Below are 27,635 nucleotides of genomic sequence, written 5' to 3' on the forward strand. Positions count from 1 at the left end.
TACTCCCTAAAGTAAGCTCAATGTAGGCTCAAGAATGCACTGAGATAGCCCCAATAGGTCTAGAGAAATCCTAAAGCAATGAGAGCTCAATATGAAGCTCAAGACGTGGAGTTATGGCTACCAATGGTGAAACCATGTTATAGATAACTCGAATGAGAGCTGAAGCAATGCCGGATTGAGCTCAAGCTCACAAAGAAGAAGGCTCTTATACCAGTTGAAGGGAGAAGCCCAAGTGAAAGCACGAGCAAGCAAAAGCAAGAGAGATGTGAGATATGGTGGATGGAGAGAGAGAGAGAGAGAGAGAGAGAGAGAAGATATGGGAACTCCAACGGTCAGAATGTGTGACCAACCTTCCCTTTATTCAAATGTCACTGAAAGAATAAAGGATGAAGTGACAGTTATGGGCGCCCACTGCCGCCTGCAGTGTGCAGATCAGGGTATTATCAGTGGTGTAGTAATACGCAGGTCGCTAAGCATAGGCGTCTTTACCCCCAACACTTTTACATTGCCATCTAGTAGTGTTTTTGAGCTTGATGAATGTCTTGTTAATGATCCATGTATTGAGGTATAAGCAATCTTCAAGTGACTTCAAAAGTGAGAGGGACAACTCTTGGTATGATCTTTTGTTCATCCATACACCTTTACCTTTGCTTGTTGAGATAGAGCTTTTATTAGCTCAATACAAGACCCATTTAATAATAGTGTTGATTTTAAAAAAATGAGAAAAAATTCACCATCGTGTGGTATGTTTCCATATAGCATATTCTTTATGTCAACTAAAAAGGCACTAAATATTTTTTCTAAAAGATTGAAGAAGACATGTTGGTTGGAGTTTGCAATTCAAGAAGGATTGGATGTTGACTCCAAATAGTAAGGCAATCTTCCTATTCAATTCTACACATATATTCATTAGTTCTACCTTGCATGAGGAGAGAATCATTGGGAGGATTGTAGTATATTGAGAATAGACACAACAAGATGCATTTGTGATCCATATAATATCCTCTTATGAGTTTTATATATGCCCATCAAGAATGGAAATTTTTCTTAATACTAACGTCTTTCAAGGCCTAGATAGTGAAGGGACTCATGTATCCTTTCATAGATCATGGTTGCATCCAAGTTGCAAGGATCAAAGTCAACCCTATTGAATCTCTCTTTTGCAAAGGAAAAAACCTATTGTTTTCAAAAAGAATAAGGGTTATTAGGGGATTTGTCTATACCAACGAGGTAGAAGATCTCAAGTAGTTAGAACAATCATTGGATTTGAAATTATGCTTGTGAGTGATGCCAATTGTCAATATTGCTAAGTTAAGTTTATGGGTTATATACGAGGAGAATTTTTCTGAGTAGTTATTAGCATCTAGGTGAATTGCATGTAGGAACTCCTCAAATCTAGCAAGTAGAGAGTCATGAGCCTCTTTTACATCATGCTTTCTAGATGGACGTGATTCAACCTTTTGAAAATAGAAGGCTAAGATCTTTATCCCCAATCAGGCAAAGATTGAAAGTGCTAACATGACACGTTTCTTTAAAGTAATAATGTACCATCATAAGAAACATATTTATAAGAGGATAAGGAGGTGTTACAAAAGGTTTCCATGGGCTTGTAGAGAGAGTCCTTTGAGACCCGACATAAACCTCCATCCAATGATGAGGTTGTCCAAAACATAGGGGAAAGTGTTTGATTAAGTAGAATAACTCTTTAAAGCTATTTTTGGGTCTAACTACGTCGAACAACCCATTACAAAAAAGAGATGTGAAGGGTCTAACATGAGACTTGACAAAAACTATATATTTGGGGCCATGTGGCTAGATAATTTTTAGCATGCAACATTTAGTCAAACAAAAAATGTTTAGCTATTGAACTACATTATTCTAGTGAAACCCCTTTCCTTTTTAGTCTATGGGAAGTGCTTAGACCATTACTAGAACTTTAGCTAGATGTACTAATGCTCCTTGAGACAATGTTCTTATGCATGTAATTTCCTTGCGGATATCTACTTCCACAAGAGGTAGTCTACAATCCTCTTTGCATGGAGGGGTTGCTTCCTATACTAGAAGGGTTATTATTGGAGGAGAAGCATCTTTCAACAAGTCTATCTCCTTCACCTTTAATATTACCAAGGATACTTTGAGAACCATTATTAATTCTAAGGTTCTTAGTTGCATTCCAAACCATTTCATGAAAGTATGCAAATACTAGTGTTTCTTTTAGTGTATCATGTGCCTCATTGGCAAGCCATTTAGAGAATAGTATCATTGAACCTCTAAGACATTTTTCCTAGAATACCTTATCAATGTTGTGCATGACACACCAAATAGCATGGTCAAACCATAGTATTGAGTTTTCTTATATTCAACCGCCTTTTGGCCTGCCACATCACAATAGCACTTAATGAATGGCCTTAAATATTTGAACACCCCATATAGAAACTTGGAGTCATATCTTACTTCATTGGGTTTTGTAGATTTGGTGGATACATATATCCTATGGGGTGATCCACATCTTCCTCCTTCAAATAGATCCATAGTCAATGGGCCATTTAATATTATGATCCTAGAGAGGGAGGAAATCCCTTCATGTGCTAACCCGCCATAATGCTTTGATGCACTTGAAACATCCTATTCACCCAAAAGTAACAATCACATTTCTATCGAGATCGGTGAAGTAAGGGTGAAGACACCATAAGCCTAGGGTTGCTGTCTGGAAGAGTGTAGATACAGCTCCAACAGCCTATGTGGAATGAAGGCATCAACATAGAAACCTTGGTCATAACCTTTTAACCATTTGGGAGTTTCCCAAGTGGCATTCAAAAACTCTACATGTGATTCAAAGAATTCCAAGGGGTTGAGAGCTTTCCTTTGTGTGGGATTTGCAGGGGAGGAGGTAGCACCTTCTATTGATCGCCTTGCTCTAGGGTTTTCTTCCATGAATGTTATATTTGTTTGGGAGAAGAGATTACAAATGCTATCTTTTGAAGATTCCAACCATTGACCATGGTTCCTTTCATCTTCTTTAATGAGAGTCTCCAAGTTATTGACCAATACTTTTAGCTTAGCTATTGCATTCCCCACATTAGAGAGTGCAATATGATAAATTTTATGCAAATTCAATATATCTAGTTGTAGCAATAATAGCCTTTCCAAATCAAGAAGGGCTTGCAAGGCTAACATATCATGATGTATGATAGTGCAGTGCAACTCAATGGAGTTGATGCAACATAGTATACCTTGTATAAACAAAGAAGGAGGTGGCAAGGGATCTAGATATCCCAAGGCAATGAGCTCAGGGTGCCACATTGCCAACTACAAAAAGGAGCATTCAATTGGTTAGCTTGCAGACTAATAATTGCAAATTATGTGTTACAACAATGAGCTTCTGATTGCCCTCCCCAAGGTGAGTATGTTACCAAAGGGCATAACTTAGAGTTATAATAATGTTAACCACAATGATTAACAATGAGCTATCCATATGAACAATTAAAATTTTATTTTTCACAAAGGTGAAGGAAGGGAGCCCTTGCTATTATCATACCACAATCCATCACAACTACCATCCATACAAAGGAGAGTTTTGCAAAAAGCAAACTATATATTAAAAAATCTTTTACAATAGTTTACAATCATGTGTAGCACCAACAAAGTAGTTCACAATATAAGGGTAAAGCTTGGTACCTACATCCATACAAGAGAAGTAAGTTAGAACCAAGGCTTTTGATGCATTTTACAAGTATCAATGACCTTACCTAGTTGTTATCATGTCCACCCTCGTGACAAGTTACCTTATTGGTATACATATCTATTAGGATTTTCTCAACTCAAGTTGCTAGATAACTACAAATTTTATGCAGATAGAATGTGGCAAAAGCACTTCTTGGAATGAAAAAAAATGGAGGTTTTTTAGCTTTTATTAGTGCATGATTGTCTTACCCACCAGCAAGTAGAAGATCATGAAGGTGGTGCTTCACACAAGGCATTGCAAAGGAGGAGGGGGGTTACAAGGCTAAAGTTGGACAAATAGATTAGGAGGCAATATATATATATTAGGGTTATTAATGTTGGTGTAGGCTATTCATTCGAGCTTAGATGTGGGGATGCTCCTTATTAGATCCATTCCTAGGTGTATCAAGGCCTATCATTACATGCCTAAACCTACCCTCGCTTAGAAATTATACTTAATTGAATCATTGTGTCTATCTCCATTCCTATGCATGCATTTCCATACATATATATGCACCCATAGATACATATAAACTTATATGTAAGTGTATACTTATATATGCCGTACAATATTCATTACCATCCATATCCATATATTTAAATGGAACCTCACACACACGCACGCGCGTTCACGCACATGTAATTATATATGCATCGATATATGTGTGCATGTGTCTATGTCCTATTTATAGTTATATGTATATATACACATTAAATCATAGTATTTTACCATATAAATCTATGCCTTTTCCTATCAACCAAACATTTGATTACCTTTGACTAATGCTATCAACAATGAAAACACTTAATGGGACAATAAGGGCAATTCAAAATTCTGTGTATGAAAAAATAAATTTACATTGGCTTCAAGCCTTGGCTCTAAGTGCGACAACCATAGTCAAATGGACGAGACACCAAATCTACCCTCCTTTGAATTCTTGGGCAACACTTCAATCTTTTTTTTACCTATAGATATCAGATATATGTTAAGCATATGATTTAAGTTTATCTTGACACTCACATGCATCAAATGTTAGTCAACATGTAGGCTTTGCTATGACTTGGTGTGGCACTATTACTACAATTCTCACCCTATTGCATTATGCAAGTTTTTAATCAACAAAGCAATAACTAATCTTGTTAAAGATAGTTATATCTTAGAGGCGATGAAACCTCAAATCATCCAAGTGTGGCCTACTTCTGAATGCTATCACATCATTTTGGTGGGATCTCTTGTCTACTATATAAAAGATGGTTGGAGATAGCACTTGAGGAGAAGTCCCATTTGCATAAGGATTGCTTGAGAAGGCTAGGAAGGAGATAATGCAGGAGTGTTACAGAAATCAAGGGACTAATGGTAGTGTGCAAATTTATCGATTGTGGTGTGGTGAAGACTTGATAGAAACTGTGTTTGCCAAAAGGGCATTGAAATCATCTAACATCTAACTCAATACATACCAATTCCAAGGCTGTAATGTTTGTGAAAGGCCATAAATTGATTAGTTTTTCCATGACTTGACTATGGGGTTTTCCAATGCCTAGTTAGGTTAGGAGAACCACCTTAGTAGATATTTTGCTTCTACAACTAATACAATTAGGAGGCTATAAATTTAGTTTCCTTCGTGGACTTATTAAGGCTAGTATTTTTATTTTTCATGTATTCTAATTAATTGAGGGATTCACTAATTATTCAAGGATTGGTAAAAGTGTTCTATTATAGATCTCTTATTAAAGGACTTTTAGTTATTTAGTCCTATTGGGTTAAGACCAACATTTCATTTAGTCCTATTTTATTTTATATTAGATTATGTTCACTAAGAGCTAGTACTGAACTTTATTAGCTATAGTATTATTTCTTTCTTGGTTTACCCAATCCGCAATGCAACTACAATGCACTTCAACTTAGATACTTTTCTAATAGCAAACCTATCAAAGGTTATTGGCAAGGTAACATGCTAGTTCACAATGTATCCTTAGCATGATGTGTTATGCAAGAGCATTTCACCTTGGCACCAACATTTACTCACTGATTATGGGGAGTAAGCTTGAGAAAAATGAACTTACCCATCATTATAGTATCTTTGTTGTTTTCACTATGCATGCAATTAAACCAATTAATGGGGGTAAGGATAAAGAGAGGGACAAGGAAGAAGGGGAAATATTCTAGTTTGATACATCCTTAAGGACCTCTATAGGAAAAATAAGAAAACATTAGGATATAAGATATAAAACAATGAAAATAAGATAAGAAGATACCTAGCCTTGTTGTGGTGATTCCATACCTTGTAATGTGTAGATCTCTCTTTTTTTTCACTTTAAATGTATGCTCCATGAAGTTATACCATCCACCATTTGTGAGTTTACATTGAAATGCCCTTGATAAAAACATTTATTTTTGCATGTGTGGGTATTTATGTGTATATATATATGGTTTAGATCATAATAAACACGCATGCACACAAAATTTTATATCTTCAGATATATAAATGTATTCATGTTTGTATAATTACATGCATCCACAAGATTTCAAATGTTCACATATACAACCACATGAATGTATTCATGTGGCTATGTTACCTACAAGCATTAGATCGGAGATGTTTATGCAAAGATATAAGCAACGTTATATGTAACCAAGCAAGGTAGTTACATATAAATACATGTGCGCACACGTGCATGTTTTGTATGTATGTATGTATGCATGCATCTCTGTGTGTTTTACAAAAGCTCCTAACTTATAAAAAATGTTGCTTAGGTTTGTCCAAGTGAAATGTTTGCACATCCATTTATGCATGCATGTGTGACTATAAGAGTTGCTAACATATAAAGAAGTTACCAAACACTTGAATGCATGGCTTTCAAGAGATTTCTTAGAAATGGTGTTAGGCTAAACCTAGTGAAGAAAGGTTGAACGAAAATGTAGGGAATAGAACACTGTTCAAAAAGGAGCCTCTTATGAGAACCATCAATTAAGATGGCTGGATGCAAAGGTTGTCATTGTGGAGGGCTAAGACAAAGATAGCAGGAAATGAGTATACCATGAAGGACCTATTATCATAAGGCTCCAGCATGATTAGAGAGAGAGGGAGAGAGAGAATGTGTGCACGTGCATGCATGCAATAGCAAGTGAGAGTGATTAAGGAAATACTTGAACTATTACCCTTCTAACAGGCCGATTCAATAACTCAAGATCAGTCTCACAATTTCCAAACAAGAATCCAATGTTCCCTTGCATAATTGTGAGAACTTTCTGCAAAAATACATGGGGCATACACTACAACTAACATAACTAAAGTTAGATTGTCAAACACCAAGTCAAAAGTTTCCTCATTGGGCCTTTTCCATCATAAATTTAATAAATTGCCCATATCACAATGTGACCATTTACCCAAATGACATAATCAAGTGCTCTCCAAACCATATGAGATAGTCGCCTATCATACGGTGAATTACGCATTTGCTTCTAGATGTGTAAGGCAGAAAGCCTGTAGTAAATGGCACAAACATCCTACTGGAGCTTCATCATCATGCACAGCACATTGACTCAGCACATAGACCAGCCACCTCAGCCTGATGCTAGTGTGAATTTTAGTTCCATTATCATCATTGCATAGACTTGCTTCAAACACTACAGATAAAACTGGTGTAATAAGCCATGCCTTACACATGGAAAGCATGCCAGACACCACCAATAATAAGCATGTCCTTCATCATTTTATCCTCAAGTACTGCCACAAGGATCCAGTGGATGGAAAACAGAAAACTACTTTGATTCAATTTAGATATACCACATCCCTGGGGATGAAGATATGCATGTAGCCTCCTAGAGACAATCGCACACAGATATCTACTTCTACCAGTACTTCCATTTTGATGCATGCATACTGAAAACTCTCGGCCAAGTGGTGAGCATGGTTTGCCATGAATGTCACCATTATAGGTACACTTGTTTGCAAAGCACTTTCAAGGTCAGGAAGTTAAGGTAAAACACCTGGAGAAAGAAAATGATCCAAACCAAAAATGAAGTGGTGCTGCTTGAATGACAACACCTAGCTAGCAAGCTTCTCAGCATTGTCCTCTTCTTTTCCAGTAATATCATCAGACCTTACTTTCAATGACTTCTTGGGAGGACCGTACAAAAACTCTTTTTGATCTTTCTCTCTAATGTAGTGACAGATTTGCCTTATCCTTTTCCTCTCAACCAACCACATTAAGACTGCTTTTAGCCGAATCTTGCTTTTAATACCTGCAGGCTGTTTGTGAATGGAAAGTTTAGCAACTCAAATTTAAGTTCAAAGCTCAAAACTAAATTTACCAGGAAGCTACAAGTCATACATTGAAACAAATAAGATGCATTTCAGAAATGATGACAGTAATAATTTGTACAAACTTCTGAAATGAAAACAATGATATAACAATACTGTTTCAATTTGTCAATCCTGTATATATAGAAAGACCTGTACTGCATGTACCCACAGGAGTATGTTCATCAACATTTGCACCTTAGAACACCAAGTTGGTAGTAACTAGTGTTAACAACCACAGTAATCAGCATCGCTATTAAAGCAATGCAAAAGTGTTACTCTGATCCCTTTCATTGCTAGCACAGAGCTCAACTTTGGATTACTCAAAGGCTCTTAAGAGTATGAACATCCTTTTTTTCAAAACTGTTCTCAACTTTCTTGGCATTGAGCTCAGCAGACCATAGTCTACATATCCCTAACATGATTCAACCTCAGTGAATATTGGAAGGCTTTTTCATATGCTTGCAGTAACTCTCTGTAATCTTTGAAGTGTCTGTCATCCATCTAATTAGCCACTGCAATGGTTCTTAAGATTCACAAGCATCTTCAACAGACTCTGCCCCTGGCAAATTATTTTTTGACGATAACACCCCTGTTCAGGTTAAAGGGCTCACCCCAACACATCCACCTCCGTGCTGCTTTCGATGTTAAGTACTTCATATTCCTCCAAGTTGTCCCAGTGTGAACACACCCTATAACCAGGCACTTTTACCCTCTTGCATGGGAGGGGAATTTTCCCATGTGAACACTCACTTTGGGTCTAGGTAATACACCTTAGGGCTTGTACCTTTCTTTCACTCTTGCAAAACTAGCAGAGGAGGCAGCACATCTGTCAACCTGATGATGTGGCACGCCACAGGCTAGTGAACAGATTTAGCAGACCACATGGTTGACGGGCATGCCCAGTTAGGGAGATAATGTGTCAAGGGAAGAAGCTCTCATGGCTTCTCAAACCCGCCATGTAAGCCACATTAATTTTTGACGTGGAGAAGAAAGCTTTTGATTCTTCCAAAATAAAACCATTTTTAATAAACTTTCTTAAAAAAGGAGGGACAGATTGGTCACAGTGGTTATGAAGTGACTTAGTGCAAATGCACTAAGGACACTTTATGTTCATGGATATAGCTTGTGTCATCTATCATGTGCAGGTCCGGATCCTAGATTTCATTGGTATCAAAGCACCAACCTGCTATCTGATGCAAGATTCAATGATGTGCACAAAACCACTTTTCACTCATGGAACCTTGTCGGTTCACACTTGATACATACGCTTTCTCTCGTTTAGGGTGGTATGGGACATTGCTAGCGAGAGGGGCATGCACAAGGGGCACATGTTGCAGGTAATGGATATGCACAAAACCACTTTTCGCTCATGGAACCTTGTCGGTTCACACTTGATACATATGCTTTATCTCGTTTAGGGTGGTATGGGACATTGCTAGCGAGAGGGGCATGCACAAGGGGCACATGTTGCAGGTGATGGATATGACAAGATAAGTTTATTGTCTAGTGCTCGTGTTTGGGGTTTGTGTTGAGTGGATGCCTTGCACAAGTGTTTTTAGTAGTATTAACGATGGGGACCAGTGTTGAGCTAAGAAATGCATTCCATGCTGATTAGCCACTTAAACAGCCCCAAAACAAGCTTAATTTAATGAAAACCCTAAAACAAGGCACGGTTCGAGAGAGTTCAGTGAAACCCTAATTTGGGAGGGTCCATCCTCATCTATAAATAGACAGGCTGACCCCATTCAGTTCTATCCCTTTTTGTGCAGGTTTCTCACCCTTGTGTGCAGATTTCAGCCATCAATCCACACACACATGGTTGTCCAGCCCCATCGACTACTACCACTCCACTGACTATTGCTCCAATGCCTGGCCTCTTCTTCTACACCTACCGCCCACTATGAGACACCCTTCCAAGCTGCATTTGGCATCCTCCAGCCATCACCAACATCTCCATCACCTTCTAAAGCTTGCGTTTGGTTCCAAACTAGCCAGGCGACAATTCTTACACACTCCATCTGCTTGCGTTTGGTGTCTCTTCCTCCAAGTGACAAGTATTGGTGCTCCTCCTCATCTAGGGGACATCCACAGCTTGCGCTTATACTTATCTAGGGGCCACCTTCCATCTCCACACCTTCTCCTACTTGCATTTAGTGCTCCAAGCCCTTTTGGCATCATCGTTTTGCAGCATCCTCTTCTTTCTACGCTCCGACTGGTGGTCACAGACTTGGGATCCGTCTCCGGTGGTTGTCACTCTTCAACACATTGCTCTACCCTTGGGCACACTATATACTCTTACATTCATTTACTGCGTTCATTCACTTCAAAGTTGTGTTCTTTCTCTCCCTTCTTTTGTTTGTGTTTGAGTTTTGAGTTTTGTGTTTAGAGTTTAAGTTTTTCTCTCTATGTCTGTGTTTGTCTCCTTGTGCTTCTATCATGGTTGTACACTTTGTGTTTCCTCAATGCAAACCCTAGCAATGACTCCACAGTCTTCTTCACAACCCGGTAAGCTGCCACTCTAAGGCCATGGCAGACCATCATTGGTAGCCAAAGCCTTGTGCTCAATCAGCATCAATAAGTACTTTTAACATTAGCATTTGATGTTAACATTGGCATTAAATTCAGAGTTATTATTACGTTTAATTTGTGGCATTAAATGTTAATATTTGTTAACATTATCCTTTCTTACATGAATGGCCTAGTGTCAAGGAGAGAGAAAACATGTAGAAAGAGAGAGAGAGAGAGAGAGAGAAAACATGTAGAAAGAGAGAAAGTGTTCCATTCGCAATGAATTACTTTTTAAACAAGGCAAAGTGTGTGTGCCTGACGATATCGATATCCACAAAATAATTTTGCATGTGTCATGATACACCGAGCACATGACACCCTAGCACAAAACGGACTTTACCCTTAGTTTCTCACGAATTTTATTGGTTGCACATGAAGACTTTGATTGAGTCTTACGTGCACAAGTGCCCACGGTGTCAACTTCAAAAAGCTGAACAACACAAATAAGGGGAGATGTTACATCCTTTACAAATTTCCATCAAGAAGTGGAGCAACATTTCTATGGATTTTGTTGTAGGATTACCCCATACAAATCGAGATCATGATGCAATATGAGTCATGGTCGATGGATTGACAAAAATGGCTTGATTCATTCCCACAAAGATAACCATGAAAAGCCATAAGTTGGCTACTCTCTTTGTTGAGCATCTTTATACACTTTATGATTTGCCCAATGAAATAGTTAGTGATCAAGAACCTAAATTCACAGGTCATTTTTGGCAAATGATTTTTCAAAAATTGAAAACTCAACTATCCATGTTATCATTTGAGCACCTTGAGACCGATGGACAAACCGAAAGGACAAATCCAACTATGGAGGATACGCTACATGCATATGTCTCCTGTAGACAATCTGATTGGGAGGTTTACCTTCCTCACATTGAGTTTGCTTATGGCAACGCTAAGCATTCGGCTATTGGCTATAGCCCGTTTATGCTTATGTACAATTATGAGCCAAAACCACCGATTGCCATCGAGCGCAAGAGGGTAAAGATGCAATCCCTAGTCAACTTTCTGCACAACATGCAAGAGATGTTGACAATTGCAAGGGTAAGCATTAAAATAGTCCAAGATCATGCCCTGTTTTATGCTAATCAACATCATACTCCTCTGGAGATCTAAGAGGGCATATTGGTTTTTTTCTTAAAAGTCCCAAAGAACGTTGATTCAATGACTATCGACAAGTGCTATAAATTATCTTCGAGATATTATGGCCCTTTCCAAATTACCAAGAAGATAAGTAGCATATCCCACGAGCTTGATTTATCTCCAAACATCTGAGTTCACCTTGTGTTCCACATGAGTCGTTTGAAAGAACTTAGGCAAGGTAAACTAATTGTTCCAATTGAGGAAGTCCTACGGGTTGACAACAATGCTCTATATATTCCATTTCAACCTAAATTGATTCTTAACCATAGGACTCAACGATTCCATCAAACCATTTATCTGGAGTATTTGGTCAAGTGGAAAAAAACCTTGGGAGTCGGTACATTCGTTGACACGTCATTTTTCCCGCTTTGTTCCTAAGGATATTGGTGAGGACAACAATCATTCATAAGGGGGGAAGTGTTACGTCCTTGGACATCCGGATGGATGCTAGTAGCATTGGTCACAATGGTTATGAAGTGATATAGTGCAAATACACTAAGGAAACTTGGGGGCTAGGACAACCGAGCCCTATTATAGGACTCAAGGCCCTTTTGTGCACATTATTGTGTGATCACCAGTCTTGGACTTTTGGCCAATACGCCCATGCATCCATACATCAGGATGGCATGGGCTAGTAGTATGGAACGCTAGTCCTTGGGATGTAGCCATGACCTCGAGTGCTACTAGCTCCCAAGAAGGTAAGCTTGTTTGGCTTTATATCTAGGAGGTGAGTCTAATGTCTAGCTCCGTCATGTTCGTGGATATAGCTTGTCATCTCTCGTGTGCAAGTTGGATCTTAGGTGGACGTTTCAGTGGAAGGTATCTTTGATTAGTCCCCTCGAATCTATTAGACCATCCAACTTTAGTCGCCTTGCCCAAACCAAAGAAAAAGAGTGAAATTCTACATTTAATGCATAAACTTTTACACCATCCTGCTATTTCAAGAGCTTATACTCTCCTCTCTCGTACACTTTTTGTCCGTCTATAACACCATAAAATGATCTCACTTTTTTACTCTCTTTACCTTCTCTCATCTCCTTCCCTATCCATATTTTCTTCTACCATCATCATGGCCTCTCATGCTATGCCTCCATTTGATGCACCAACTATGAGCAAACCTCAACATGGAGGATGCACAACCAACTTCTCCGTTATCTGAATACACACATAGGCACCATCAGGAAGGATCTTCTTCCATAATGTCCAAAGTAGATTCGTCCCTCATGGCAGTTCTGTAGGCTCAATTAAAAGCCATCCACAACAACTAGTCGAGTTGCGTATTCTCCACTTTCCATCTGTACCCATAGCCATGAGAAACGTTGCCTCTTCAGTTCTAACCTGATTTCTTTAGGGGGATTCAAAAAAATATGGTGAGACTAATATTGACTCATAGTTGGTCAAACGGATGGCTTATTTTGATCTGTATTAATTTGACAATGCATGGTATATCACACAAAAACACCTTATGTAGTAATCGATTAGGCACGAAGATCGAGGCAGATAGTCGTTACGCGCAGTGAGAGAGACAGAGAGTGTGAGAGAGCAAAGTAGAGAGTAAACACGTTTTTTGGTACAATGACGAGTGTACCACTTTAGGTTTTTAGATAGATATATGTATGAAAGTACAATGTGCTAAGGGTGTGTTCACACCCATGCACATATAAAAGACACAATGGCCCTTTATTCCCAACAACCTCCCACCTAAAGGCAATGTGCCTTAAGAGGAGAAAAGAATCAGCTAAGTCTAGGCATGTACAAAGCTTAAATAAATATATCTATCCAACTCCCATCATCTGTCGGCAATGAGCAAACCGCTCTACTGGAAGACATTTCGTGAGAAGGTCTGTACAATTATCATCTATATGCACTTTGACAAGCTCAATGCTCTTGCTGTCAAGTACATCTCTAATGAAGTGGTACTTCCCCTGTATGTGCTTTATCTTTGCATGAAAGACAGGATTTTGTGCTAGCATGATAGCACTCTGACTATCACAATGGAGAACAGGTAACTCTGAGATGCCAAGTTCTGCCACCAGACGTGAAAGCCATAAAGCCTCCTTGCATGCCTCAGTGGCAGCCACATACTTGTCAGAAGTGGTGCAGCAATGGAAGCGTAAAGAATATGCTGAAATAAATGCTGAAACACAAGACAGAAGAAAGAATGAACACAGTAGACAGATGAGAACTCAAATGTATGCTCGGGAAATGGAATCCATATCGAACACGAGACAGCAGCATACAACGGTGAGTCACTGGCTGCGTGGGCTCCTCAGCACCGGCTCCTCTCTCCCAGAAGGATCTCCACTGATGGCTGAAGCATTGAAGACTGTGGAGGAGGAGCCCAATAAATAGCCACAAAAGTGGGGAGCATAAAATGCAGGTCGGCCAGCAATAAATGCTAAAAGTATATCATAAATGGCCACAAAAATGTGCCATAAAATACTGCATAAAATGCTACATAAAATGCCCAACCTCTGCACACAGACTCACACCATGAGCTGACTCATATCTGCTAACAATACTCTGCCTCTGTAGTAGACAATGCAATACACTTTTGTAGCCTGGAGATCCAAGAGACTACTCCTGTGAAAGTAAACACATACCCAGAAGTGGACTTCCTGCAGTCCGCATGACCAGCATAGTCTACATCCGTAAAGCCAACAACAGATGCCTTTTGCTTTCCAAAGCAAATGCACAACTCCTTTGTGCCTTTGAGGTATCTCATAATACCTTTCACTGCATCCCAATGCTTCTTGCCAGGGGTTGCCATCTGCTAACCACTCCCACTGCAAAGGCAATGTCAAGACATGTAGCAACCATAGCATACATGAAACTGCCAACAGCTGAAGCGTATGGTATCTTGGCCATTTCAGCCTTCTCATCATCAGATGTAGGGCTGTCCTCTGCACTGAGTTTCACATATGGAGGCAATGGAACCCCAATTGTTTTCCCCCCCTCCATATTGAAACGCTGCAAAACTTTGGAGATATACTATACTCCTGCTGAGATAGATAGAGTAAGCCTTTCGATCTATCTCTGAGTATTCGCATGCCAAGAATGTGATTTGCATCACCTAGATGCTTCATGTCAAAGCTGCCATGAAGACTTTACTTCAATGAATCCAAGACATGAGTATTCCTGCCAGCAATCAGCATGTCATCAACATACAAAACCAAGATAATCAGGCTGCCATCTGCTGCCTTCTTGGTGTACAAGGAGTGATCCACTTGGCTTCTATGAAAGCCTTGGGACTGCATGAATGTATCAAACTTATGATATCATTCTCTTGGTGCTTGTTTCAGCCCATACAAACTCCTTTTGAGTTTACATACCATTTTTTCTTTCCCTTGTTCAACAAACCCTTCAAGCTGCTACATATATATGTCTTCATGCAGATCACCATGTAAAAACGCAGTCTTTACATCCATTTGTATAAGTTCCATATCTTCAACTACAACCAAGCCCAAAATGGTTCTCAATGTAATCATCTTGACTACAGGAGAGAAAATCTCATCAAAGTCAATTCCATGCTCCTACTTGTACCCTTTCGCAACCAATCTTGCTTTGTACTTTGGTGAGGAACCAGAAGTGACCTTCATCTTGTAAAACCATTTGCATGGAAGGGTTTTTTGCCCTTTAGGCAACTACACCAAGTCCCAAGTGCTATTTTTTCCAAGAGATTCCATCTCTGACAGCATGGCATAATACCATTTCTTACTGTCTTGTCTGTCCATTGCTTCCTTGAAGCAAGACGGTTCACCACAGTTTGTCAACATGACATACTCAGCCACATTAATTGCACCAGGAACAAACCTGTCAGGTTGTCTAGTAGTCCTAGACGATCTCCTAACCCAATGGTCATTGTTTGCTGGCTGTTCCTACAAATTTCCATTTTCAGCATGGTGTCCTAGCATTTCAGCCTGCAAATCGGCATTGACAGCTTGCTGTCCTGGTTGTTCCTACACATGGAATGGCTCATTTTCATGGGCAATAGCTAGCTGATCATTTCCAGCATCATTTCCTATATTCACAAGTTCATTTACAGCAGGTATTCGCTACTGTACAGCGGGCACATTTTACTGTCCAAAAGGTATTTCTTCCCAGAATACAACCCTACAGACCATAGAAACAGGGAACGGCCGTTCCGGCCTGTAGGAACGGCCTAACACGTTCCAAACCCTCCAAGGAGGTGAAACGGCCAGGGAACATTCCCTACCGTTCCCCCTGCTGTTCCCTACCGTTCCTTGCCGTTCCCTGTTTGAAACGGCCGTTCCAGGCCTGTTTACTGTGCTGAAAATTGACGTTTTTTCTTGTTTTTTTTTTTTAAACTTGGGTCATAGTCCTTCTTCCACATGTTCACCCATCTCCATTGTTTAATGTGCACACACTAATCTCTCTCTCTCTCTCTCTCTCTCTCTCTCTCTCTCTCTCTCTCTCGTTGAAGATTCAAAGTGTCAAGACAACCCACAATCTAATTAGGAGTCTATGCAAAGTTCAAATTTGATGCATTATCAACTCTTGCAAATTAGAATCAAATTTCAGCCGATCCTCAATTCCAAGGTATTCATCCATTTATATTGTCTAATTTCAAGGGAAATTGGGATAATTGGGGCCAAGGCAATTTGGAGCTATGGGGGTAATCAAGTCAATGTTGGGACATTTGGGTCAATTTCATGCATTGACGGGTATGTTGAGATATCGAGCTCCACTCGTGATACGCCAGGGTGACCGTTGTATATTTATGTCACCGACTTGTCAGTTGCAGACGCGGTTGGTACACCGCCCATGAATAATAGCTACATGATAGCTATCCTTATCTACTCTAGTTCGTGGCTCAGTTAGTATGCCACCTTAGTTAGTTGAGTTTGGTTTGAGACCCATATTTAGGGTTCTTCTATTTCTTTGTAAGTGAGTTCTTTTGGCTTACACAACTAAGAAGAGGAAAACTGTTTTCAGCCTCCACCCTTGTGTGTCTTCCCCCATTGTGCAAGCAAGAAAGCTTCAAGCGAGAGCCCTCGGCGACCTTGTTTTTTTGATTTGAGGCCATTTCGGGGCCTGTTTTGCAGACGGAAGTTTTCTGCACGCGCTCAGGAAAAGGCTCGGTTTTATGCTGTGCAGCCACTGTTCTACAGGTCGGTGAAAAGTTACTGTAGAAATTGCATCGTATGCTTGTACGCAGAGACATTGGGAGTTTCAGAATCATCTGTGGTTCCTGTTTATGCAAAATCGTCACTAGGAAGTGACTGTGTGGTCAAATACCACTTTCGCCAGTTTTGCAGATTTGCCCTTGTGAGGGTGAAGCTGTGTTTTTTGCAGTGACAGAATTTCTTGCAGTATTCTGTAATGGCGTCTGATTCTCTTTCACAGATTGTCACTGAAAAGCTTGACAAGAACAACTTCCAGGCATGGAAGTTTAGAATGACGAATTTCCTTATGGGAAAAGGATATTGGGAATTTGTTGCAGGAAATGAAGAAGAACAAGTTCTTCCTGATGTTCCCAATCAACAACAAATGCAGGCATTCAAAGCATGGCATGAGAGAGCCAGGAAAGTTATGTACTGGCTGTCTATCAGCATTTCAGACTCTATGATTGTGCATATTCAGGATGCAAGTACGCCAAAGGAGGCATGGGATACTCTGTCAAAGATGTATAGCACAAATACGCAAGCCAGGAAAATGCAGCTCAAGCAAGAGTTGCACAATGTGCAAAGAGAAAATATGAGCATCAATGACTACCACATGAAGGTGAAGAAGATTGCAGATGCACTTGCTTCCATTGGGTCGCCAGTGGAAGATGATGATTTAGTTTCCGTGACCTTGAATGGTCTAGGAAAGGATTATGCACAGTTTCGAACATCCATTTCCGTTCGTGAAAGATTTCCTGACTTTGAGGAGTTAATTGCTCTTCTAATTTCTGAGGAGCAGAGAAATGGTGGTGCATCTTCTTCAGGAGGAACTTCAAAAGAAGCTGTCTTCTACTCAAATGCTGGAAGAGGTAGAGGCAGAGGTAGAGGAGGCCGATTTGGAGGCCGTGGCAGAAATCAGAATATGCAGCAAACTCAAGAAAACCAGTCCTATGGAGGAGGACGTGGTAACTCTAGAGGCAGGGGGAGCCAAAGAGGTCGTGGTGGATGGCAAAGAGGCCAAAATGCAAACAGTAATGTTGAATGCTACTACTGTGGTAAAATGGGTCATATGGCTAAAGACTGCTATAAAAAGCAGAATGACATCATGAATGGAAAACTGCAACAAGGGAATTATGCATCTTCTAGTAGACAGGGTGATGACAGAAATGAGCATTTGTTCATGGTGCAGCACATGAACAATTCTATGACAAGTGCAGAAGAAAGCAATGATGTATGGTATGTTGACTCAGGTGCATCAAACCACATGACAGGTCATGCAGAATGGATGGAGGATGCAAGGAAAATGGAAAAACCAGGATTTGTGGAGACTGGTGATGATACTGCACATCCTATTGTGCAGATTGGAAAAATTCCCTTGTCTATGCAGGATGGGAAAAAGAAATACCTATCCGATGTATTTCATGTCCCGAATATCACCAAGAATCTGGTTTCTGTTGGTCAAATGGTTGAACAGGGCTTGCAGGTCAGATTTAATCCTCATGGATGCTTTGTTGAGGATATGAAAAATAAAGGTCGCTTGATAGCAAAAGGAAAGAAGAAGGGCAGAATGTTTACATTGGATGCAGACATGCCTGAATTGAGTGCAGCAATGTTTGCACATAGGACCGGTGTAGTTGCAGATATTGATATCTGGCATAAACGCATTGGTCATGTTAATGTACAGCGACTTAAATCAATGCAGGCCCAAAATATTGTTGCAGGTTTGCCGAAATTCAAGGTTGCAGAAATGCATAAGGTATGTGAAGCCTGTCAGTTTGGAAAACAGGCAAGGAAACCATTTCCTAGACATGTTCAAGAGAGTGAGAAGCCATTGGAATTAATCCACTCTGATGTGTGGACAACTAAAGCTGCATCTCTTGGAGGCTGTCATTATTTTGTCAGTTTTATTGATGACTATAGCAGAAAAGTTTGGGTGTATTTTATGAAAAAGAAAAGTGAAGTTTTTGGGCATTTCAAAACTCTTAAAGCTATGATTGAAAAAGAAACAGACTTGCAGATAAAATGCCTAAGGTCAGATGGAGGGGGAGAGTACCTCTCAAATGAGTTTGCAAAGTTCTTGCAGGAGCATGGCATAAAGCAGCAATATTCATGCAGTTATACCCCACAACAAAATGGAATTGCAGAAAGGAAAAACAGGCATATTGGAGAGGTATCTCGTGCCATGCTCAATGAAAAAGACTTGCCAGATTTTTATTGGGCTGAAGCAGTTGCTACAGCAGTCTACATAATGAACAGGACTCCCACTGCAGCAATACATGGAATGACTCCAGAGGAGAGGTATACTGGTAGGAAACCAGATATTTCTCATTTGAAAATTTTTTGTTGCATTGCCTATGTACATGTGCCAGATGAGCTGAGATCCAAGTTGGATCCAAAAGCTGAGAAGTGCATCTTTATTGGTTACTCTCTGCAGCAAAAAGGGTATAGATGCTATAACCCTTCTACTCGTAAGTTTACAGTGAGCAGAGATGTTTTTGATGAGATAAGTAGCTGGTATAAACCAGTAAATGTGATTGATGATGAAGATGCACAAAATGGTAATGCTACACAGAATTCACAGCAGCAGTCACAAAATATTAGTGGACCTGGAGCGTCCTCTAGCAGTGGTTCACATTCTTTGCCATGGACAGGCAGATTGAGATCAGGAGAATCTTCTCAAAGCAATGCAGATAGTGGTATGCAGGTATCACGAAAAGGAAAAGAGAAGGTTGATCAGCCCATGTTTGATGTGAATGCAGGTCACTCTTATGTGGATGGTGAATCCAGTGGCTCAGAACAGAGCATTGATGATGAGTTGGGTATTCCTTCTATTGTTACACCTGGAGTAAGGAAGACCAGGGATGTTTTGAGAGCACCTGGGAGTGAACCTACTTTGCGCAGGTCTACAAGAGCTAGGTATCCTGTGGATAGGCTGAAATATGATGGATTTACAGCCATTCACTATGCATATATGGTCAAAGTGATACAGGAACCAGAACCCACATCTTTTGAGCAAGCCATGGGAAAAGAAAAATGGGAGAAAGCCATGGATGAAGAAATGGATGCCTTGGAAGCAAATGCTACATGGGAGTTAGTACCTTTGCCTAAAGGTAAGAATGCAATTGGCTGTAAGTGGGTTTATAAGGTGAAGCACAATGCTGATGGTTCTGTGAACAGATACAAGGCAAGATTAGTAGTCAAGGGGTATGCACAAACATATGGCATTGACTATGAAGAAACATTTAGTCCGGTTGCAAGGATGGGAACCGTAAGAGCAGTCATTGCTATGGCTGCATCAAAGGGATGGTCTTTACATCAGATGGATGTAAAGAATGCCTTCTTGCATGGTGATTTGCAAGAAGAGGTCTATATGGAGCAGCCACCAGGTTATGTGCATGCTGTTCATCCTGAGTTTGTTTGCAGGTTGAAGAAAGCCTTGTATGGCTTGAAGCAAGCACCTAGAGCATGGTCTGACAAGATAGGACAGTATCTTGTCACTATTGGCTTTCAGATTTCCAAGGCAGATTTCTCACTTTATGTGAGAAAAACAGAGAAAGGTATTATGCTGCTTGTCATTTATGTTGATGATTTGATTATGACAGGTGACAGTGATGAAGATATCCTTCATGTGAAAATGCTATTGAAGCAGAAGTTTGAGATGAAGGATTTGGGAGAGCTGCGTTATTTCTTGGGCATTGAGGTGATTAGATCACCAAGTGGGATACAGCTCTTGCAGAGGCAGTATGGATTGGACATGCTGTCCAAATATGGGATGACAGGTTGTAAGCCTATTTCAGTTCCTTTGGAGCAAAATGTGAAGCTGAGCACAGATGCAGGTGAGCTTCTAGAAGACCCTACTATGTATAGACGCATAGTAGGAAGTTTGATTTATATGACTATTACCAGGCCAGATTTGAGCTATGCTGTTGGATTGGTAAGTCAGTTTATGCAGGCTCCAAGGAAACCACATTTGGATGCGGCTAGACGCATACTTAGGTATGTGAAGTCCACATTGCAGTATGGACTATTTTATGAGACTGGGGTTCAGATACAGTTGCATGGATACACTGATGCTGATTGGGCTGGTAGTATTTCTGATAGACGATCTACCAGTGGATATGTATTCTCTTTTGGGAGTGCTGCAGTCACTTGGAGCAGCAAGAAACAGCCTACAGTTGCCTTGTCGAGCACAGAGGCTGAGTACAGGGGTGCAGCAATGGCTGCATGTGAGGTAGCTTGGTTGCATAAGCTACTTTATGATATGCATCAGTCTACAGATGGGCCAGTTGTCATTTATTGTGACAACATGAGTAGTATACACTTGGCAAATAACCCAGTCTATCATGCTAGAACAAAGCACATTGAGGTGCATTATCACTATGTGCGAGAGAGGGTTTTACTAGGTCTTATTGATCTAGTTTATGTCAGCACAGAGGATCAGGTAGCTGACATATTCACGAAGGCATTGGGCGCAGAGAAGCTGCGCAAGTTCAGAGACCTGCTTGGTGTGCAGGAATTGGGATTGAGCTCGAGGGGGAGTGTTGAGATATCGAGCTCCACTCGTGATACGCCAGGGTGACCGTTGTATATTTATGTCACCGACTTGTCAGTTGCAGACGCGGTTGGTACACCGCCCATGAATAATAGCTACATGATAGCTATCCTTATCTACTCTAGTTCGTGGCTCAGTTAGTATGCCACCTTAGTTAGTTGAGTTTGGTTTGAGACCCATATTTAGGGTTCTTCTATTTCTTTGTAAGTGAGTTCTTTTGGCTTACACAACTAAGAAGAGGAAAACTGTTTTCAGCCTCCACCCTTGTGTGTCTTCCCCCATTGTGCAAGCAAGAAAGCTTCAAGCGAGACTCCTTCCTTCTCTCCCACAATCTTGACAGGGTATTGGGGCAATTAGAGGGACATTCTTTGGGGCAGTTTGGGTCATGCAGGAAAATGGAAGATTTGTAAGTATCACTCTTGCAACCTTTGGCAATAACCCTAGATCCCTTACAAATCTTCCATTTTCCATCACCAAAGGTGGTATGAAAACCATCATCATCTAACTCCCCTGTGCTAATCAAGCTCTTCTTGAGTTGAGGTACATGCCGTACATGCTGAAGTGTAAAGACAGAGCCATGCTGAAACTGTAACTGCACACTGCCAATACCTGCAATCTCACAAGCATAGTTGTCCCCAAGATGGACAACACCATGTCGACCCCCTGTATAGGCGGAAAACGACTCACGATGAGGGTGACATGAAAGGAAGCACATGAATCAAGAATCCAGGTATGCATGTCATCATCTGTATCTGCAAGTAAAGCATGTGCACCAAAATGTGAAGAGACAGAGTACATCACTCCCACAGTCACAGTCATGAGTGACTACATTCACCTCTTCAATTTTTACACTGCTCTTCTTAGGCTGACTGTCCTTTTCTTCCTTGCAATCATCTGTCTTCTTGCCTTTTCCTTTCTCTCTCTTCCATTTGTAGCAGTCACGTTTAAAGTGACCCTTCTTGCCACAATGATGGCATTCAACATCTTTGCCACGTGATTTACAGCGTCCCTTGCCACCATATTTGCCCTTTTGCTGTGATTTGCTCCTAGTATGCAAAGCACTGGAAGACTTACTGGATGCATTGTTCTGCCAATTCATCTCTTCCATAAGTAGAGCACTCTCTACATCAGCATACAAAAGGATTACATTAGAATTGCTCATAGCAGTCCTGAATGTATCCCAACTCTCTGGTAGAGTACAAAGCAAGAAAGTAGCCTTAAATTCCTCATCAATCATCAACTTCAAGGCAACCAGCTGGCTGAAAATGGAGTTAAACTCACTCAAGTGAGTAGACATTGTTGTATCTTCTTTCATACGCAAATCCATAAGCTTTTTCAGCCAATACACTTTCCTTGCAACACTCTTCTGTGCATACAGTTCTTCCAATCTAGTCCATATAGCATATGCAAAATCCAAACCTACAATGTTGAACAGCAAGGCATCAGAAATTGATAGCTCTATGGTTGAGTGTGCAAGCTCATTAAACTCATCCCAATCATCCTCATCCATGTCTGCAGGATTTGCCCCTTTGGTTTTGATCGGCTTTACCTGCTTCTTTTGTAACAGGATATTGTAGCACTGTTTTTGCCAAACTACAAAATTATGTGCACCTTCAAGCTTTTTTATGTGCATCAAATTACTGTTGTCATTGCTGCCAGCCATGATTTTCAGCCCAAACGTGACCAAAAAACCAGCAAATGCAGGCCCAAACTATCACCCAAGTGACCAAGGTACAAACAAGTACCAATCAGCAATAAATGACCACGCAGAAGTACAGATTTCAGATCTATAATTAAGTTTTCAGAAGCGCCAAAACAAGTGCTGCAGCATTATCCAACTGATTACAGCTGTTCCAAGGGCATATGCATCACATTACATGAGAAATCCCAAAATTTCAGCTGCAATTTCTATTGTACATGTACCTACGAGCATAAAATTTAACACAAACGGTTAAAAGCCCCAAAATTGTGTGCTCAAAAGCGTCAAACACACATCTGCATTTCCTCTGTCATGCATAGGACTGTCCAATTTTGCCAAAATAAAGCAATTTCAGCAAAACCCCCAAATTTTACCAAGTGTTGATGTCCAGATTGCGCGGAATTCAACTTGCATGTACATAAAGTGACCAAATGCTGCACAAATTTTGCCCAAATCGCAAAAGCCCCAAATTGCACGGGGTCCAATGTGCCTCAATGTCGAGAAATTGGGTTAATTTCAGCCCAATTTGTGCATATACATGAAAAGCCCCAACTGTCGGGGACAAAATGTCACAAATTCTTGCAATTTCTGAGACAAATTTGCTTGTCCTGCATCAAATTTCCCAAATCTAGGAAAAGCCCCAAATTTCTGGGCCAAATGTTGAGAAACTTCACTCAAATGAGTAAAATTTCAACAACTTTGGCAAAATCCCCAATTCAAATCCGCACAATGTCTGCGATTCCAACGCAGATGCCTCAATTTTTCACAAGCAATGCTTAGTCTGGCGAAGCCCCAACTTTCCGGGCCAGAATTGCACAAATTTGAGATTTTGTGCTTACACGTGCGAAATCCCGTCAATGGGTATAAGCAAAAAAAAATTTAATGAATTTTTTTGAGAAGTTCTGATGGGTATGTTGACCCGCCAGGCGTCGCCGTGAGCCTGGAACCCCGCCAGCTGCTGTCTGGCGCGCATCACTTGTCCGTCACGGGCTGGTCGCAGCTCCTTGAGACAATCTAAGTACATTGGGCACTCCTTGAGCGCTGGTCCCCTCCGGTCCGCTGCAGTCGTCGTCGGCAGGCTACAGTCGTTACCACGCCTGCTCCCTGTTCTGGTCGTTGCCCGCTAGTCTTCTCCGTGAGCCCCGCTGCTGCCTGTCACGCTTGCTGCCTGTCGTCCCGCTAGACCACGCTGGTCAATCGTCACCTGCAGTCGTTGTTAGCTGCTGCACTAGTCGACTGTCTCTCCAGCACACGAGCCTGTCTACGACTCTCCTGCTCGCCTTTGAGCTGTCTCTTGCTAGCTCTGGTCTTCTACCTCAGCCTGACGACCGTCTGCAGCACCTTAACCTCTGATACCAATTTGTAGTAATCAATTAGGCACAGAGATCGAGGCAGACAGTCGTTACGCGCAGTGAGAGAGACAGAGAGTGCGAGAGAGCAAAGTAGAGAGTGAACATGTTTTTCGGTACAATGACGAGTATACCACTTTAGGTTTTTAGATAGATATATGTATGAAAGTACAATGTGCTAAGGGTGTGTTCACACCCATGCACATATAAAAGGCACGATGGCCCTTTATTCCCAACACATTATGTTACATGATGTTGCAACTTGATCCATTCCATATTGTATATGGACTGTTATCATGTTTATTTCAAAAAATTTTATGCGATATGTAAAACTCATAATGTTTGAGGTTTGAACCATAGCGTAGCTTATGCAAAGACTAACTTTGACATAAGTCAATAATGGATCATAGATGTGTAATCTATTATTCTCAATTAACTCTCATGTATCATAACTTAAGCTCGACTAGCCTTTTCTCATTCAAGAGAAAGTTCCATGTAGGTTTAAAATCTCTTTCCCTAGCCGAAACTATAAAAGATTCCTTTATATAAAAATCCATGTTTCTTATTTTAACCCCTCTTGAAAGAAACTTACGAAACACATTTCTAACGTTTCGTTTCTAAACATTTATGATGTTTTTGGCTGCTATGACTACATGCACAAGTTGTTCGTCACTTGGGGGGATGGAGGTGCAATCTCCTCCTTGAGTATCAGGCAATACTCTGGACCCTCTACACTCTCCTGAGCTTCAATGAGCCTGATCTAATGTGGGCTCTAACTAAAATGCATGAAGATAAAGTAGAACACTAAGAATGCTATGCTAGGTCACGCTCCTCCATCCATTTGCATCCATAAGTGAAACAATCTTGAAATTTCATCATATAGAGTTAGAAACTTTACCTCTAACCTTGCCTACCCAAAAAACCCACACTAGATTCTAGAGTTTTCACTCTTTCAATCAATCAGATCCACATAACTTTCGAGTTAGACCGATTCCAACTTGAAACATTGCATCTAGTTGACCAACCGCCAACAACCTGTTGGTAGAGAGAGGCATCAAAAGGATCTCCTACATCCTCAAGTGTAAACCTATGGACTGTCTCAACGACTTAAGTGGAGATAGGATTGCAGTCTTGCATTTGAAAATGCTCAAGGAGTGCCAAATATACTAAGATTGTCTCAAAACTGCAAAACTCCTACTGTCCCTCATTGACTCAATGTAGGGCTCACAACCAAGAGAGAACCGTAACCACTAATAGGATGGCCCACTAGGCATTGATGTGTGTAAACTATGCCCCTATCTATATGAGATTTGGGCTAAGCTTTGTAGCCATCTCTATTAGATTTGGGGCTTGATATGCATGGGAAGGATACCCTTGTGTGTAGGTTCCCATAAGTGCTTGGTTTGGGAGATGTAAGCCCACCAATGATACGCCTCCATCACTAGACATTGGAATAGGATAAGGACAAGGACCTATGAGATACATGCCTAAAGTTTGTGTACCCCCGATATGGTGTATTGTGGAATGGGTGGATGGATTGGTGATTGTGCAGCAGAACATACTTTCAAAGTGGATGAGATAAATAGGACTGAAAAACATCGTTGTGCACCAAGAGTCAAATCTCCTAAATCAACAAGTAAACGAGAGGGGTCACCTTTTCTTCTTCTTCTTCTTTGAAGAAGCTCGGCTTCCGGACCTTACATGAAACAGGCCACCTTTTTAAACATTTACATAATAGTACCAGCTAAGGTTATCATGAATACTTAAACCCATAGCATGCAAATTGGCAGAAGTAAATAAAGAAGGACCAGCTGATTCAGAACTTAAACCCATGCTTTACAGAAGGCAGTAAGTTCTGGGACTAAACAGCTGCCACGGTAGAAGATCGCACCATCCTAGACACTGCGTTTCTCACATTATGTAGGGGGGATGCACAGCGTGACTGGAGGGAGGGTCGCACTGTATAGACAGAATCCTAAAAAAGTTGCTGGGCTTATTTGACCAATTAGATGTTGTGCAGTGACATCGGACTTTGCATAAAATCCTTGTGAAATAGCCATTCAAGCGAGTCAAATTGCTGTACACAATGCGACATTACACGAAGTCCTTCGAGCAGATGAAAAGAGACCATTAAAACAAGCTGAATCCTCGAAATTTCTAGCACTGCCTTGCCTTGCAACCTTCCATATAATCTGCTAGAATCACACACGCATGCACAGAGACAGACAGAGAGAGAGAGAGAGAGGAACCTCTGCAAGCTTCCAACAATCGGATAAGTTCTGAGGACCGTGCTCGTACAGCAAATTCTCGACGATCTTGGAGGGAGGCAGCACGTATGGGGGCGAGGAGGAAGGCCTCAAGGCCTTAGCGAACAAGCATGCGCGAGTGCTGAACATGTTTGCCTCTGCCCAAACGACTCCCACCGTCTTTGATCACACTGTAGCTCCCTTCATGGACAGTTAGCGTATCGGAGTTAGCTCCTTCCACACGAGCGCAGAAGGGATCTAAAAACCCACCATCTACAAGCTCCCCTTACGTTATGGAGCTCGGTTCTTCAAACACATATATAAATTATGGCATTTTATGAAGGTTAAGAGCTTTGATCTCATCAATGGCATTGGGTTTTGATTAAAAACCATGGTCCAAATGGATCTTGCAACAGCTCATGTATAAGGTTTTGGTTAAACAATGGTCCAAATGGATGTTGCAACTGCTCATCCATAAGTATTTGATGTAGAAACTATGTTTTTTACAATAATGTATCACATAATGTAAGCTTTTACATTGGATAGGAACTGACTCTAGATTCGATGTACTTGCTAAGCAAAATCTAAAGAGACCTATGGAGTCATAAAAAGGAGGCACCTCGCAAGGTACTTGTTGACAATAGCAAATGTCCATCCATGATTTACGCTACTGTTCTTATGTATTGCATGGGCTTATTAGGTGGTGAAGGGGTACATATATAAATGAAAATAGGGATCTCACAGGATTGAGATAGAGAAGGGATAGATATGGACAATGAAGATTGTTGTCCAAGTGTAGGCTCTTAGTTGTTTAATGCAAGTGTTCCTTTATGTAGACATAGATGTTACTTTCGTATAAATGGAGATGTGGAGCTAGTCTCATCTTCTGTTTACTTTGGCATCACCTTCTCAAGGC

The 27,635-nt window shown here is 40.7% G+C and overlaps 1 protein-coding gene across 1 annotated transcript; it reads right to left on the minus strand.

The window, feature by feature from the left end:
* Positions 1-7,474: 7,474 nt before the first annotated feature.
* On the minus strand, positions 7,475-27,033 carry LOC148011815 (uncharacterized). Its single transcript, XM_087670926.1, has 2 exons — positions 26,723-27,033; positions 7,475-7,976 (listed from the first exon to the last, which is right to left on the minus strand). Exons 1-2 carry the CDS (start codon positions 26,867-26,869, stop codon positions 7,773-7,775), a joined length of 351 nt encoding a protein of 116 aa, XP_087527052.1. The 5' UTR covers positions 26,870-27,033; the 3' UTR covers positions 7,475-7,772.
* Positions 27,034-27,635: the final 602 nt, after the last annotated feature.

Source organism: Lygodium microphyllum, chromosome 28 (assembly GCF_053477565.2).
Source record: "Lygodium microphyllum isolate KBCC chromosome 28, Lygodium_microphyllum_v1.1.10, whole genome shotgun sequence".
NCBI classification, from domain to species: domain Eukaryota; kingdom Viridiplantae; phylum Streptophyta; class Polypodiopsida; order Schizaeales; family Lygodiaceae; genus Lygodium; species Lygodium microphyllum.